Genomic DNA, 16,231 nt, shown 5'->3' with positions numbered 1-16,231 from the left:
TGCAAAAATGTAAAAACTGTGTGTATGTATATATATGTGTATAGTAACGGCATAAGTGTAATAGTCAGATATGGAAGTAATTACCAGAAGACATAAAAAGAGGAATGGTTAAAAAATAATTTGCTACTGAAGGATGGGACTGAGTAGGAAAAGTGGGCTAGAAGACTGTTGCTTTTCATTATAACCCCTTTTATTATATTATTTAGGTTTTTAACCTTGTGCATATATTTCTTACATGAAAAATAAAAACAGTGAAGACAACACCACACGCAAAATAAATAATGAAATATAGATCCGTCATGTGGGCTGGCTGCCTCCCCAGAGACCAGTCAGTCTCCATGGGAAGCCAAATTATAATCAGAGTGTTGCTGATGAGCATGGCCTCAGCGCACGGAGGTGGTCGCGTGAACCTGATGACAGGGGTCACGCGGTAGAGCCTGCCAGATAACCCAACACACGTGTGCAAGGGGACCTACATTTCCCTGTAGGTCCCCAGCCTCCAAGTGGCCCAGCTGATCACTGAGTGACACCTTCTTTCTTTAGATGCTAATGGCTTCCAACAGATTCCTACCAAGGCTTGACCTATAAGCCGTCCTGTCACTCAAGGGTGACATTTTGAATCTCCACTTTGCCTTAAAAAATATTCCTTGGAGAGCTCCCTTTCCCATTCCCAAGTTCTCGGAGGTCAACCTCAATAGCTGAGCCCAGGTCCTGCTTGCTTAGTACACAGTAGGCGTTGTGCTGCAACCCACATTTATCCTTACAGCCATCACTCAGGAAAGTGGGGCAGTGATCGGAGCACTCCTTGCACGGTTGCAGACTGCCTCTCCCAGTGGGGATGCAGCAGGAAAGAGAACTAATGTTTATCGTGTGCACACCCTGTGGCAGACACTTAGTGTAAGGCCAGCCCCCCGTTCCTCTTCATGAAGAGAACAGGTGACACGGTGTGTTCACAGACACGATTACTGTTCGCCAGTCAGGCACACATAGCGGGTCCTGGAAAAGACTCAGTTCTTTTATTTATTTATTTTTTTGTGTGTGTGGTACGCGGGCCTCTCACTGTTGTGGCCTCTCCCGCCGCGGAGCACAGGATCCGGACGCACAGGCCTAGCGGCCATGGCTCACGGGCCCAGCCGCTCCGTGGCATGTGGGATCCTCCCGGACCGGGGCACGAACCCGCGTCCCCTGCATCGGCAGGCGGACTCTCAATCACTGCACCACCAGGGAAGCCCTCAGTTCTTTTTTTTTTCCTTCCAGTTTTATTGAGATATAATTGACATGCAGCACTGTGTAAGTTTAAGGTGCACAGCACATTGATTTAACTTACATACATCATGAAATGATGATCACAATAAGTTTAGTGACTACCCATCATCTCGTATAGAGGCAAAGAAAAGAAAAAGAAGAAAACCTTTTTCCTTGTGATGAGAACTCAAGATTTGCCCTCTTAACAACTTTCATGTACAACATACAGTAGTGTAATTATATTAATCATGTTCGTTACATCCCTAATACTTATTTAGTTTATAACGGGAAAAGTGTACCTTTTGACTGCCTCATCCAGTTCCCCTCCCTCACCCCCTATCTTTGCCTTTGGTAATCACAGATCTGACTTCTTTTTTATGTTTGTTTGTTTGAAGTATAATTGACCTACAACACTATGTTAGTTGCAGGTGCACAACATGGCGATTCGATATTTCTAAACATTACAAAACAATCACCACACAGTCAGTTCTTGACTTCGGATTTGAGTGGTAAGGAGTTCCCTGGCGGTCCAGTGGGTAGGACTCTGTGCTTTCACTGCCAATGGCACGGGTTCAATCCCTGGTCCGGGAACTAAGATACCACAAGACGCACGGCACGGCCAAAAAGAAAAAAAAAAAAAAGATTTGAGTGATATATTCCAACCTCAGCAGAGCCCACAGGGTGGCAATGAGTCGAGGTGAGGGAGGCTTCTCTAAGAGGTAAGGCTCTTCCCAGGTCCCATCTTCGGTGGGACCTCGGACCTGGGCCTTTTTCCTGAATGGACTCCCTCTTCCTCCCTCCAAGAGTTCCTGGGTTCATTCTAACTCCTTCTTCCTCTCTCAAGGTCTCACCTTAGGTGTGGCCTCTGGCACGGAGTGGCCGTTATTTCTGTGCTATTTGGTCCTCTCTTGCCAACACATCCTGTGTGCTTTATCACTATGCTACGAGAGGTCCGTCTCCTACTCAGCCTTGAGTCCGTTACCAAGTAGTTTCCAGGCTCAAGGAAAGGGTGGTGGAGGGATGGGAAAGAAAACGCAACTTATCACACATATTTGATCTTGTTTTTCTCCTCACAACAACCCTGTAGGGCAGGTGTTGATTGTTCTTATTTTGCACGTGAGGAAACAGGCTCAAAGAGATCATTTTCCCCGAGGTTCATTTTCCCACAACCCGGCAGACTGGTGATCCGAAGCCAGGACAATCTGGCCTCAAGCCCCGTGTCTGATCCCTGTACTCTGATCCCTCCCAGGTGGCCGGGAAACTGGAGATGCTGAAGAAACAGTACGATGAGAAGCTGGCACAGAAGGAGGAGCTTCGCAAGAAGTCCGAGGAGATGGAGGTGAAGCTGGAACGAGCCGGGATGCTGGTGTCTGGGTTGGCTGGCGAGAAGGCCCGATGGGAGGAGACGGTGAAGGTGAGATCATTGCACCACCTGGCTGTCCTCCTTCCCTGCCCACCAGTGCCAAGAGCTCCCGTCCCATTTAGGTTGAGGGACAGGCGGGGGAAATGGGGATACTTGGGTGAAGGGACATCCAAGAATGGGGCATGGGAGTTCTTCCCCTCCACCTCCTGACATTTGGTGAGAATAGTAGAAGGAGAGACTTTTTGTACCGTGGGGGATCTGCTTCTGTGTTTAGGTAGGGCTGGAAAGCACACACGAGGACCCTTGACATAGCCCACTGGCCAGATTGAAACCGAGCTGGGGCATCTCGTCTCTACCCTCGGTGAGCTCCTGGCTTCACAAGAGGGTTAGGCCTTATCGTAAGAAATAAACATGGCTGTTAAAGATGGGGAACTCAAGGGAGTTCCCTGGTGGCCTCGTGGTTAGGGTTCGGCACTATCACTGCCATGGCCCGGCTTCGATCCCTGGTTGGGGAACTGAGATTCCTGTAAGCCGGATGGTGTGGCCCAAATATGAAGAAAAGGGAAAAAAAGATGGGGAACTCAAAAGTTGTGAGAGTAGGTTAGAGTTCTCAGGGTGCAAGGGTCTAGGAGAGGCAAAAACTCTCTGATCTGGTTAGTGTCCAGAGGAGAGTGCCTTCAGAGCAGTCCAGGTGTCTCCAGGCTGGGGGCCCAGGCAGCCTTACACCTCCCCTGCTGTCCTCCAGGGCCTGGAGGAGGATCTGGGCTACCTGGTGGGAGACTGTCTCCTGGCAGCTGCCTTCCTGTCCTACATGGGACCCTTCCTGACCAACTACCGGGATGAGATCGTCAAACAAATCTGGATCAGGAAGGTGAGGCAGGGCTTAGGCGTGATGAGTGAGCTCGTGGGCTCTGAGATTGTGGCCTTTGGGAGTAACAGAGATGTCGGGAAGGGGCAGGGGTGCTGGGCTCAGATCTCCAGGCTGAAGCTTGGGGCTCTTCTCACCCAGATCTCGGAGCTGCAAGTTCCTTGCTCACCCCACTTCACCTTTGATAAATTCCTGTCCAATCCTACCAAAGTTCGGGACTGGAACCTCCAAGGGTTGCCCTCGGATGCCTTCTCCACTGAGAATGGCATCATTGTCACCCGTGGCAACAGGTAAGGGTGCTGCTGGGAGCACGAGGCTGAGTAAGGGCAGAGAGCCTGTCTTCTGACTCACGCTTCCTCCTTCAGGTGGGCACTGATGATTGATCCTCAGGCCCAGGCCCTGAAATGGATCAAGAACATGGAAGGAAGTCAGGTATAAGGCTGGGGGACTGATTTGTCCCCTTATATTCTCTTCCCAAGCCTGACTCTTCCTGAGGTCCTTCCCTCAGGCCATTACCCCCCTTGGATGCTGCAGCAGTTCTTGCATCTTTTTCCTTGCTCTCTAGGGCCTACAGATCATCGATCTGCAGATGAGCGATTACCTTCGAGTCCTAGAAAAGGCCATCCAGTTTGGACACCCAGTACTGCTCCAGAACGTGCAGGAATATCTGGACCCCACACTCAACCCTGTGCTCAACAGATCTGTAGCTCGAACTGGTGAGCGCCCAGGCTCCTTGTGGGGTTGGCCTGGAGGACAAACCCTAGAGCCCAGCCGAGTCGGACACAGGGGAAGAAAGGGCTGGGCCTTTGGCTGTGTCCTCTACTTACCTGTCCCTGTATTCAGACAGCCCTGGGCCGGGCACATTAGGGCAGGCTGAGTCGCTGCTACTGGATTCCAGTTGGGGAACAACGGGTCAGCCCACACCTGGTCACGTGGGGTCCTTTCCCTTGACCCTCCTGTGGGTGCAGGTGGCCACCTGCTGATGCGCATCGGAGATAAGGAGGTGGAATACAATACCAGTTTCCGATTCTACATCACCACCAAGCTCTCCAACCCCCACTACGGCCCAGAGACCTCAGCCAAGACCACCATTGTCAACTTTGCCGTCAAAGAACAGGTGGGTGGGGGCTGATGCCTAGACTGAACTAGGGTGAACCCGGGAGGGCTGTAGAGCCCGGCAGGATTGAGAAAAGGCTAAGATTGTGTCGGGCACCTGCGGATGCGGATGCGGGGCGTGAGAGGGGTAAAGGGACGAAATGGGTAAAGGTCACCGCGGTGGGATTCTCACCACGAGTCCTGGCGATCCCAGGGCCTGGAGGCCCAGCTGCTGGGCGTCGTGGTCCGGAAGGAGCGGCCGGAGCTGGAAGAGCAGAAGGACTCACTGGTCGTCAATATCGCCGCTGGCAAGAGGCAGCTCGAGGAGCTGGAGGACGAGATCCTTCGGTGAGACCTTGCCTCCCCCCACCCGCGGCCCGCTCGTCTGCTCGCAGGCCAGACTACAGCCCCGGGGGGCTGATGGGGGCGTCTCCCCACTCCCCGACCCCAGCCCAGTACCCCTAAAGCCTCTCCACCCACGTGCCTCTTGGCTTCCCTCCAGGCTGCTGAACGAGGCCACAGGCTCCCTGCTAGACGACGTGCAGCTGGTGAACACGCTGCGGACCTCCAAGATAACCGCCACGGAGGTGACAAAGCAGCTAGAGACCAGCGAAACCACGGAGATCAACATCGACCTGGCCCGCGAGGTGAGCCCCTGCGCCCTCCGGCCCAGCCCCCTCCTTGCCCGAGCCCCCGCCCCTCCGGCCCTGACTCCGCCCCCTCCACAGGCTTACCGCCCATGCGCCCAGCGGGCCTCGGTGCTGTTCTTCGTGCTCAACGACATGGGCCGCATCGACCCCATGTACCAGTTCTCGCTGGACGCCTACATCAGCCTCTTTATCCTCAGCATCGACAAGAGCCATCGCAGCAACAAGCTGGAGGACCGCATCGACTACCTGAACGAGTACCACACCTACGCCGTCTACAGGTCTGCGCACCGCAGACCGCCCCGCGCGCCGCGCGAGCTCGGCGGGAGGCCCAGTGGCTCTACGCCGACCCCTCTTGCTACTCGTGCCTTCGTGCTGCCCCATGCCACCGCTCCTGTCCCCCTGCTCCTCTCTCCACGCACTTCCCCTGGGTGGCGTCCGCGGTCGGGGTCTAACCGTCATCCACGGGCTGACTAGTCCCTGTTCCAGTGTATCTTCTCTTCAGGTCTCCCTTGAGCATTAGCCCTGTGTGTAGGACCGTCTCCTATACCAGCACTTCTCAAACGGTTCACGTGCCCACGACGCACTGGGAATCGTGTTAAAATGCAGACTCAGATTCGGTAGGTCTGGGCTGGGGCCTGGGAGCCTGCATTTCTAACAAGCTCCAGGTGAAGCTGCGGCTCTTGGTCTGTGGCTCGCACTTTGAGTAGCGAGGTTCCTGACCCCTCTGCCTGGGCTTCCCACAGAGCCTTCAGGTTCAGCTTGTTTCACGTCAAACTCGTTAGCTTCCCCCTTTCTTCGGGGCCACACCCCTGAGTGGCACCAACACCCGCCTCCCAGGCACCCAAGCCAGAAGCCAGGAGATGTTCCTGACTCTTCGCTGTCCCTCACCCCTCAGATCAGTCACTAGGTTTTGCTCATGATTCTTTCTGCAAACTGTTCCCCCACCCCACCCGAGTCTCCCCAGTGCCATGACTGCACTTCAGTGGAGGCCGCCGTGATCTTTCTTTCTGAATTCCCCAACGGGCTCCCAACAGGTCCTTCTGCCTCCAAGTCTGTCCCTCTCTAATCTGTCCTCCTGCAGGCACCAGCGTGAGCCTTTCAAACACAGAAATCTGGCCATGCCACTCCCGGTTTACACTCTTTGGTGGTGGTTTCGTGTCCAATGGCCACAAAGTCCTCCATGCCTTGGCCACCACCTGCCTCCCAGCCTCACCTTTCCCCTCCTTACGCTGGATGCCTGAGCACCGCTGACCGGCCTGCACGCCCTGGTTTTCCCGCCCCCACTGCCTGCTTCGCTTGTGCTCTGAGCTCTCCCTGGCGTCCTCCCCTCTCCTCTCTGCCAATCACTCGGTAACTCGGCTGTACCTCCAGGCAGCTCCGCTCCAGGCAGGGCGGGGGCTGCCACCCTTATATAGGACTCATCACGTCCTATGGTAGCTGATGGCCTCTTGCCTGTCCTCCCCACTCTACCTGACTTCCTCCAGCACAGAGACCGTGCTTGTTCATCTTTGTGTCTTCAGGACATGGCAGAGTACCTGGCACATAGCAGGGGTCCAGTCGTTGTTGAGGAAACTCTGGGAAAACCACGTCCTCTCTCTAGTGCCCCGAATGCTTGGCTGTTTACAGGAGGTTTGGACTCGAAGCTGAGTAAGGCCCTCCTTCTGTGTAGGGCTGTGTGATGGTCCGGTCCTCTCTCAGGAAGCATTCATGCTGAGTACCCTACCTCCCGCCCCCCCATCCCCTGTCCCTCCCAGGTACACCTGCCGCACCCTTTTCGAGCGCCACAAGCTACTGTTCAGTTTCCAGATGTGTGCCAAAATCCTGGAGACTTCCGGCAAACTCAACATGGATGAATACAACTTCTTTCTGCGCGGGGGCGTGGTGAGTGGAGCGGAGGGCACATCCGAGGGTGGGGCGGACAAGGCTGGGGATGGACTCCACACCCAGAGGGTAAGGCCTGAGGCTCCAGCGAGTGCGTGTGCGCGGAGGGACGCTGGCAGGAGCAGGCGCCTGAAAAACTCCTGCGGGGGGCCGCGGGGGGTGACTTGCCTTGTGCCTCCTTGCCCGAGTTACAGGCGGGGCTTTGGGCCCCTTACCTGCGACCTGCTGGTTGGTATGAGCTGGCCACTCTTTCACTGCCTCGCAGGCCACTCCTTCCCCAGCCTAATTTCGTGGCCACCATTACACTTTCTCCCTTGTCAACACCCTCAGCCCCTTTGCACCCCCCCCCCACCCCCCCACCCCCGGCACGGTGTGGCATTTGCTCGCTTAAGCTACGGCTCTGGTAAGATCCAGCTCTCCTTCCCCTCTGTCCCAGTGTGACCCATGCAGCTGAGCTTGACTGGAGAAAAACATGCCCACACCGACTGGACTCACTTTAAATCCATGACCGTGCACCTCAGGCGGGCCCTTAAAGCTGCCAAACCATACCACGGTTCCCTGAGCCGTCAGCACACCCTCCTTGGACAACAGTTTCGTTCCTTTTGCCACCTTCACTTCACCTCTCATCTGGATTTTAGCAAGAGCCTCTGCCACCCCTAGTCTCTCAACACAGCGACCAGAGAGGTTCTTTGAAAATGGATGCCCCGTCACTGATGTCATCCCCTGCTGCCCAGCGCCACACTCCGTCCACTCCAGCTGCACGGGCCTCCTCTTGTCGCAGGCATATCCCACCCCAGGGCCTTTGCACTGGCTGTTCCTTCTGCCAGAAAATTGTTCCCCCTCCCCTCCTTCAAGTCTTGATTTAAATCTCACCTCACTGAGATTTCCTTGACTTTCTTATTTAGTATTTCAGACTACCCCCCAGCACTTCCAATCTGCCTTATCCTCCTCAACCTATTCTCTTTTTCCATGGCACTGCCACCTTTATCGTACTAGATAATTTACTTGTTATGTTTTTGGTTCAGTATCCGCTGTCTCATGTTGGAAAATAAGCTCCTCAAGGGCAGAGGTGTTTGTTTTGTTCAGTGGTGTGTCCCAGGTGCTTAAAACACATAGTTGGTGAACAACAAATATTTGTTAAAAAGGGTAAATGAGTGAGTGAACAGTTAGTTTGTGCTTCTCTCAAGGGTGAGGCTGCAATTGAAATCATTCGGGTAAGAGGCATTATTGCCAGGCAACCACCAGAGGGCGCCCGCTTCTTAACTTCGGACTGTGGCACCTCCGCACGGCGTCTCAGAGACCTAGCCCCCACCCTCGCCCCCGCCCCCCCACTTATTTCCCCAGTAAAGGTGGATTCCGATCCACCTCAGATTCCTGTATTTATTTCTTCATTTTGTTTCATGAAATACTCATCATGGCTTTTCCACCTTGAAAAAAGAGATAATGCTCCTTTTGGGGTGTTCCCGGTCAATCGTTTTCTCCTCTCGCCACCCTCCCACCCCCAGGTCCTGGATCGCGAGGGCCAAATGGATAACCCCTGTACCAGCTGGCTCGCAGACGCCTACTGGGATAACATCACAGAGCTGGACAAACTGACCAACTTCCACGGGCTCATGAACTCCTTTGAACAGTATCCTCGTGACTGGAACCTGTGGTACACCAGTGCCACCCCGGAGAAGGCTATGTTGCCAGGTGCCTGGGCACCAGGCCTCCCTCTCCTGCCTCTCTCCTAACCTCGTTCAGCCGCGTGCCCGCTCTTCCCTCTCTAACTCCTCCCCTCTCTCTCCCAAGTTCCCTCAGCGCATCTGCCTCCTGACCCGGCGTTCCTGCAGGTGCCCCTTTGATTACATTCCCAGCTCTTCCCCTCTCTCTTCCCGACTCACTCTCCCTGCGATTACTCACCTCACCCCCAGGTGAGTGGGAGAACGCCTGCAACGAAATGCAACGGATGCTGATCGTTCGCTCCCTGCGCCAGGACCGCGTGGCGTCCTGCGTAACCTCCTTCATCGTCTCCAACCTTGGCTCCCGCTTCATTGAGCCGCCTGTGCTAAACATGAAGTTGGTCAGTGGCTTGGTTTCCTTCCCGCCTCCCTCTCCCTGTCCCAGGCGGCCGCCCGCATTTCCTCAATCTCTGTCCCACTGCCTCACCCGGCCTTCTGCCTGAGCCCACGCCCTGTGCTGCCGGCAGGTGATGGAAGACTCAGCCCCGCGGACCCCACTCATATTTATCCTGTCCCCCGGCGTGGACCCCACCAGTACCCTACTCCAGCTGGCAGAGCACACAGGCATGGCCCAGCGCTTCCATGCCCTGTCTCTGGGCCAGGGCCAGGCCCCCATCGCGGCTCGGCTCCTCCGAGAGGGTGTGGTTCAGGGTCAGTATCCATCCTGTTCTGCCCCCATCTGTGTCCCTGGCCCGACTGCCCACCACCTCCCACCTCCTTCGCCCTGCTGTAACTGCAGCTCCCACTTCTCCAGAAGGCCCCAGGGGTGGCACCTGAGCATTTGGACCCCATCTCTCCCAGCCACCACACACACAATCAGGTGGAAAGTGGGGGGACAGATGGGGCATAGGGAATGGTTCCCACTGCATCCAGCATCTCCTTGCAGGACATTGGGTGTTCCTGGCCAACTGCCACCTGTCGCTGTCATGGATGCCTAACCTGGACAAACTGGTGGAACAGCTGCAGGTGGAGGATCCACACCCTTCCTTCCGCCTCTGGCTCAGCTCCAGCCCCCACCCAGACTTCCCTATCTCGATCTTGCAGGCCAGCATCAAGATGACCACAGAGCCGCCAAAGGTATGGGCAGCTGACAGCCAGCAGCGACCGTGCCATCTGGCCTACCTTTCATCTTCCAGGCCTCAGAGAGAGGGTTTAACCTTAACAACAACATGGCTTTTTTTGATTCTGCTGTCCTCTAAAAAATTTCACCTCCTTTCCCTCTTCTGTGTGCCAAACTCTTAGAACATAATAGTAATAGCTAACATCTCTTGAGTGTTATTATGTGCCAGGCATTGTTCTAAATGCTTTACATTTATTAATCCATTTCACACACACACACCTATCAGGTAAATACTACCGCCCCCATTTTACAGGTAGGAAATGGAGGCAAAGGAAGTGTATATAACTAGCGCTCGGACCCTTCAGACCCTTCCTCCTCCTGACATTTCCTTACATTCTTACCCTGATGTCACTTCCCGGCCTTTCTCCTTCCTTCCCTCCAACTCTATTGAAAATTTTATCTCCAATATTATAAGGTCACCATTGAATGCAATCAGTGAATTGCAGATTTAAAATCTGATCATGTTGCTGCATCCTACCCACTTACCTCCTGCTTAAAACTATTTTAGTCACTTTTCATTGCTTTTAATCAAGATCAAAACCCTATTCACATGCCCCAGCGGGCGCCTCCCCAGCTTTGTCGGTCGCCGCTCTCCCCTTCACTTTCTTTGCTCTACCTACACCTTGATTTTTAAATTGCTTTGTTCTTCTTCCTTGATAGACCCTGTATTCTCCTGCTTGGGGCTTTTGCATGTGCTGCCCTCCCTGCTTTCCTCCCCGTCCCCTCCTTTGCCCCTTCAGGTCTCAGCCCCACCAGCACTTTCTCAGGAAGACTCTGACCTCCATGTCTAGGTAACACTCCTAAAACCTTCACCACTCCCTCTGGTTTTCCCACTGTGGGGAATTTTACACGTATTAGTGTGATCCTGGCTGATGCCTGACTTCTTTTCTAGACTGTAAGCTCCAAGAAGAGGGCAGAGGCCATGCCTTTTTTTCCCCCTCACCGTTTTGCTCACCCTGTGACTAACACAGGGACACGCATGTAGTAGGTGCTCAATAAATGAGGACCCTATGAATGCACAGGTGTGTGGATGTCTTTCATCATTAAATCCTTTTTGACCACCTGGAGGCAGCTGGCATAGTTGACTGTCCCTCTCCCTGGTTTCCCCGACACACACTCCTGGTCCCCCCTCTGTTTCTTGCCACATTATTTATTACTTCTGTGTTTCTTTCTCGTCCTGTCCTGTCCTCATTCTACATTTCCTCCTTTCACAAGTTGATGGAGAAATTGTCCTCTTCCTGATTTCAACCCCAATCCCCATCTCTGGCTCCAGTATCAAACTCACTGCAGGGTCTGAATTCCATCCGGTTACGAAGCATTTCTTTTCGGCACACCAGCACCATAAATCCCACGCTCTCTAAACAAGTCATCCTCCACGTAGATTATCTCCTCATCCCATTTTTGTTAATGGCGCCACTAGTTTTTTTAGAATATATGTTTAAAGTTGATTTTTATTTATATTCTTTTCTGCCAACAAAAGTATTCTGTACTCCCATTTAAAAATGTCAAACGGTCCAGAAATGTGTTGCCAAAGAAACAGAACTTTTTTTTTTTTTTTTAGTTCATCTTTTAAGAGCCTTTCTTATTGCCTTCTAAGAGAGGTGTGTGGCTTGGTAGCCCGTGGGCCCTCTGTTGGCTGAGCCCCACCCTCTGTGATGGGTAGAGATGTGTTGACCCTGAGGTGGGTGCTGTCTAGGTCGGCATGATAAGCAGTAAGCGTGGAGGCAATGATGAATTGGAGCAAAACCCAGGAGGAGAGAGGAGTCAGAGAGGTTGGCTCTGCCGTGGTTGGGTCACCAGAGGAGAGGGCCTTGTTCTAGCTCAGCCCAGGAGAGCCTTCTGTGAAATGCTGCTTGCTGGTGATGCAGAACCTTCCTGGGATCCACCAAACCTTCAGAGAAAGTAGGACATTCAGGGTATAGTTGGTGCAACCAGATTTCTTTTGGAAGCAGACAAAGAGGCCAATATTTTAAAAGTATTTTATTTGGAAATAATTTTAAACTTACAGAAAAGTTGTAAGAATAATAGTACAAAGAACCCTCACATGTATGTTACCCAAATTCATCTGTTGTTAACATTTTGTCCCACTTGCCTTATCATTTGATCTCTCTCTGTTTTTCGCTCTCTCCTCACTCACACTTCTTCTGAAACATTTGAGAGTTCATTGCATGTATCCTGGCCCTTTACTGCTACATACTTCAGTATATGTCAGTGTAAAGGGCTCAGTCCTAAGAATAAGAATGTTTTCTTATATAATTGCAAGCACAGTTGCCAACTTCGGTAAATTGATACACTCTTTTAATCTAAATGTATTATATATTCCAATTTTGTTAAATGTCTCAATCATGTCATATATATACAGATGCGTTTCTGGGCCCTTTATTCTGTTCACTGGTCAACTTGTTTATCCTGGGGTCAGTGTGCACTGTCTTAATTACTATATAGCCCTATAATAATTCTTGATAGCTGGGAAGGCAAGTCCCCTCACCAATGTCCTTCTCCAGGCTATTCCTGACCTTTTATTCTCCAACATAAATTTTGGAACAAGCTTGTCAAGTTTTCACCAGAAAAATTCTATTGATCAGTTTGGGGGAAATCATCATCTTTAGGATATTGAGCCTCCCAATCCATGAGTATAGTAGGTCTCTCCATTTATTATTATTATTTTTTTTTTGGCTGTGTTGGGTCTTTGTTGCTGCTCACGGGCTTTCTCTAGCTGCGGCGAGCGGGGGCTACTCTTCCTTGTGGTGCACGGCCTTCTCATTGCAGTGGCTTCTCTTGTTGTGGAGCACAGGCTCTACGCGCGCGGGCTTCAGCAGTTGCAGCATGCGGGCTTCAGTAGTTGTGGCGCGCCGGCTTAGTTGCTCCGCAGCATGTGGGGTCTTCCCGGACCAGGGACTGAACCCGTATCCCCTGCATTGGCAGGCGGATTCTAAACCACTGCACCACCAGGGAAGTCCCTATTCTTTATTTCAATAAAGTTTTGTAAGTTTTGCTATAAAGATGTGTAAAGGGAATTCCCCGGTGGTCCAGTGGTTAGGACTCGGTGGTTTCATGGTATTTTACATAATTTGATGATGGTTATAAATGGTATTTTTTTTATTATATTTTCTTTTTGTTATTGGTTATCCAATGTTCTTACTTCTGTTTTCTCCCTGCTCTATTCTGTCCATCATATATGAGTCTTCTTAAAATACTCTTTCAGCGTATCACTGTCCTACTTAAGACAGAAATGGCTCCAGGATACCTGGTGAATCTGGTCCAAACGGCTCAAACTGCCCTTCTTATTGCACTCCATCTGCTCATGGCCATTCTTTCCCCACCTGAGCACTTGCACTTGATTTCAGTTAGACTTCTCTTCTCACTTTATCTCCCCTTTGTGCCTTTATTCCTTCAATTCTTCCCATCTCTGGGAAACTAAGGCCCTCCTCTCAGCCTCGTCACATCCTTCCCATTTGTAAGACTTAGGCCAAATCCCAACCTGTTCATGAAGCCTGATAAATGCAATCACATAGAACGTTCCTCCTTGATGAGACACTATCTACTGACCCTTTGCCCATAGTTGTGTACATTTTTGTTCATCAGTAGTGCACGTTTATGTTTCTGTTCGTATTTTCTGGCATTTCCAAATTGAGTTGGCCTACCCACCATTGAGAACATCGTGGTTGAGGGGATCAAAAGGCGGGGGGGCGGAGACAAGAAGACAGGGCTGCCCCTAGTCCATACAGTGCCTGTGTGTGAATTAGAGAAAGGCACGCAGCCCCGTGAATGAGTGCACGTCCTGGCATGCAGCTCAAGAGCTGGATTTCAGCCTCCACTCATCCCTTCAGCCAGTACCCTTGTGCAGTGAGCAACCTCCACAACTGTACACGACGGTGCTAGGGGCAGGGCCAAGCAAGATGCATGTCATCCCACCTCTGTACTTCATTGTCCCCAGGGCCTAAAGGCCAACATGACCCGTCTTTACCAACTGATGACAGAACCACAGTTTTCCCGCTGCTCCAAACCCTCCAAGTATAAGAAGCTGCTGTTTGCACTGTGCTTCTTCCACTCTGTGTTACTTGAACGCAGAAAGTTCCTGCAGCTTGGCTGGAACATCATCTGTGGCTTCAATGACTCTGACTTTGAGGTTTGTGCTAACCAGGGTCCCTCATCCCAGCCCTGTCTCCTTACACTTCCTGCCCCATGGCTGCCCTGCAGGAATAGCCACTGACAGGAAGCCTGTGTTAAAGCGCCCCTGGAAGGGCTCCTGCCATAACTGTGTGTGGGGCTGGGGGCTCGGGCTGGGGCCACACACAGGTGTCAGAGAACTTGCTGAGCCTCTACCTGGACGAGTACGAGGAGACGCCCTGGGATGCGCTCAAGTACCTCATCGCTGGTGTCAACTATGGCGGACACGTCACGGACGACTGGGACCGGCGCCTGCTCACCACCTACATCAACGACTACTTCTGTGAGCAGGCTCTGTCAACCCCCTCCTACCGGTGAGGGGGGGCGCTGAATGGGGTGGGGGCAGCGGGCAGCACTGGGGGTAGGGGAAGTGTGTGAGGAGAGAATGTGACATGGGAGAAGCAGGCTTTGTGGGGTTGTGGGGCGGGGGCTGGAGCAAGAGCAGGGAGCTGGATGAATGGGGTCTCGGCCTGGCATGGGAGCCCCAGAGTCCCCACGACACAGTGATAATTATGCGGTGGCTCCCCAGGTTGTCAGTATTGGAGACCTATTTCATCCCCAAGGATGGGAGCCTGGCCTCATACAAGGAGTACATTAGCATGTTGCCCGGCATGGACCCCCCCGAGACCTTTGGCCAGCACCCTAATGCAGATGTGGCCTCCCAGATCACTGAGGCACACACTCTCTTTGAGACTCTGCTTTCCCTGCAACCCCAGATTACACCCACCAGGGCCGGAGACCAGAGCCGGGAAGAGAAGGTAAGGACAGACGGACACCTGGGGGAGGGAAAGCAGTGAGGAAGAGGGGTCTGCACTCAGAGCTCAGAGCTCCTGCCTCGGCAGGTCCTTGAGTTGGCTGCTGATGTGAAACAGAAGATCCCTGAAATGATCGACTATGAAAGGACCCGAAAACTGCTGGCTATGGACCCCTCCCCACTCAATGTGGTGCTTCTTCAGGAGATTCAGAGATACAACAAGCTTTTGGAGACCATCCTGTAAGATGGAGGGCGGTTCTGTGGAACGTGGTGGGGGAGCACGAGGAAAGGCCTTCACTCCCTGCCTATGATGGCTCTCCCAGGCCCACCCCATCCCTAACCCTCCACCTTACCCTGTTCAGGTTCTCACTGACAGACCTAGAAAAAGGCATCCAGGGCCTCATCGTCATGTCTACAAGCCTGGAAGAGGTTTTCAGTTGCATCTTTGATGCCCACGTCCCTCCACTCTGGGGAAAGGCAAGATTACATTACTGTTGATCCTAATCCAACAATGAACTCTCCTTTCACCCCTGGGCCGGTGACCTCCTGGTTTTAAGGGAGCATATAGCAAAAAGCAGTGAGCCTGGGCTTTGGGGCCAGACAGGTTCAAGGTTGAAATCTGACTCTGCCCTTTACTGACTTTGAAAAGTTATTTAGTTAGAAACTTACTCAGGGTAAGTTCCTAGCCTCTCCAAGGATGTTTCAAGGATCCCCTGTGCTGTGCACAATGCTAGAAGGTGCTTCATTAATGGTAACTGGTTAATATTACTGGTGCTATTGTTAATAGTTGTCATTTTATGCTTCTTTCCTGGGAGTTGGCTTTTGGAGAGCTGTGCCGATCTATGGTTGGGGAACAGGGGCTGACAGCATATATTCTTCTTATAGCTGCTCCAGGTGTTGAAACAAGGATCTGAATGCATGAATAAGTGAATGAATAAACACACACTGCCTTCTCCTCCTCCAGGCATATCCCTCACAAAAGCCATTGGCTTCATGGACCCGGGACTTGGCCATGCGTGTGGAACAGTTTGAGCTGTGGGCCAGCCGCACGCGGCCTCCTGTGATCTTCTGGCTGGCTGGCTTCACCTTTCCCACCGGCTTCCTCACGGCTGTCCTGCAGTCTTCAGCTCGCCAAAACAATGTGAGCAATGTGGAAAGTGTGGTGGGGATGGTTGCTGGGGACATGTATCTGCTCTCCTCTTTGGGGGTCCTCCCTTATTCTCACCTTCAATCCCCAGATTTCAGTGGACAGCCTCTCTTGGGAGTTTATTGTTTCCACTGTGGACGACAGCAACCTAGTGTATCCACCCAAGGTGGGAGCCAGATGTTGTCGGGGTTCCGAGCAGAGGTGGTTCTGGTGGAGA

General features: G+C 52.4%; 1 protein-coding gene across 1 annotated transcript in view; it reads left to right on the top strand.

Annotated features, from left to right (window-relative positions):
* DNAH2 (dynein axonemal heavy chain 2) overlaps positions 1-16,231 on the top strand; it is a gene marked incomplete at its 5' end in the record, with an annotated part of 86,284 nt that overhangs the window by 69,336 nt on the left and 717 nt on the right. Inside the window, 21 exons of the mRNA XM_082678968.1 lie at positions 2,495-2,659; positions 3,354-3,479; positions 3,618-3,766; positions 3,842-3,908; positions 4,042-4,192; positions 4,445-4,593; positions 4,786-4,919; positions 5,074-5,218; positions 5,300-5,499; positions 6,976-7,102; positions 8,608-8,794; positions 9,016-9,164; positions 9,291-9,474; positions 9,710-9,900; positions 13,881-14,072; positions 14,243-14,427; positions 14,643-14,871; positions 14,956-15,107; positions 15,230-15,344; positions 15,832-16,008; positions 16,106-16,180. Of these exons, the coding sequence (XP_082535094.1) occupies positions 2,495-2,659; positions 3,354-3,479; positions 3,618-3,766; positions 3,842-3,908; positions 4,042-4,192; positions 4,445-4,593; positions 4,786-4,919; positions 5,074-5,218; positions 5,300-5,499; positions 6,976-7,102; positions 8,608-8,794; positions 9,016-9,164; positions 9,291-9,474; positions 9,710-9,900; positions 13,881-14,072; positions 14,243-14,427; positions 14,643-14,871; positions 14,956-15,107; positions 15,230-15,344; positions 15,832-16,008; positions 16,106-16,180 (3,249 nt within the window). The remainder of the gene's footprint in view (positions 1-2,494; positions 2,660-3,353; positions 3,480-3,617; positions 3,767-3,841; positions 3,909-4,041; positions 4,193-4,444; positions 4,594-4,785; positions 4,920-5,073; positions 5,219-5,299; positions 5,500-6,975; positions 7,103-8,607; positions 8,795-9,015; positions 9,165-9,290; positions 9,475-9,709; positions 9,901-13,880; positions 14,073-14,242; positions 14,428-14,642; positions 14,872-14,955; positions 15,108-15,229; positions 15,345-15,831; positions 16,009-16,105; positions 16,181-16,231) is intronic.

Source organism: Grampus griseus, assembly GCF_964374135.1.
Source record: "Grampus griseus genome assembly, chromosome: 20".
Taxonomy (NCBI): Eukaryota; Metazoa; Chordata; class Mammalia; order Artiodactyla; family Delphinidae; genus Grampus; species Grampus griseus.
Note: the sequence above shows the minus strand (reverse complement) of the source record. Positions and strands in the feature narration are given on the sequence as shown.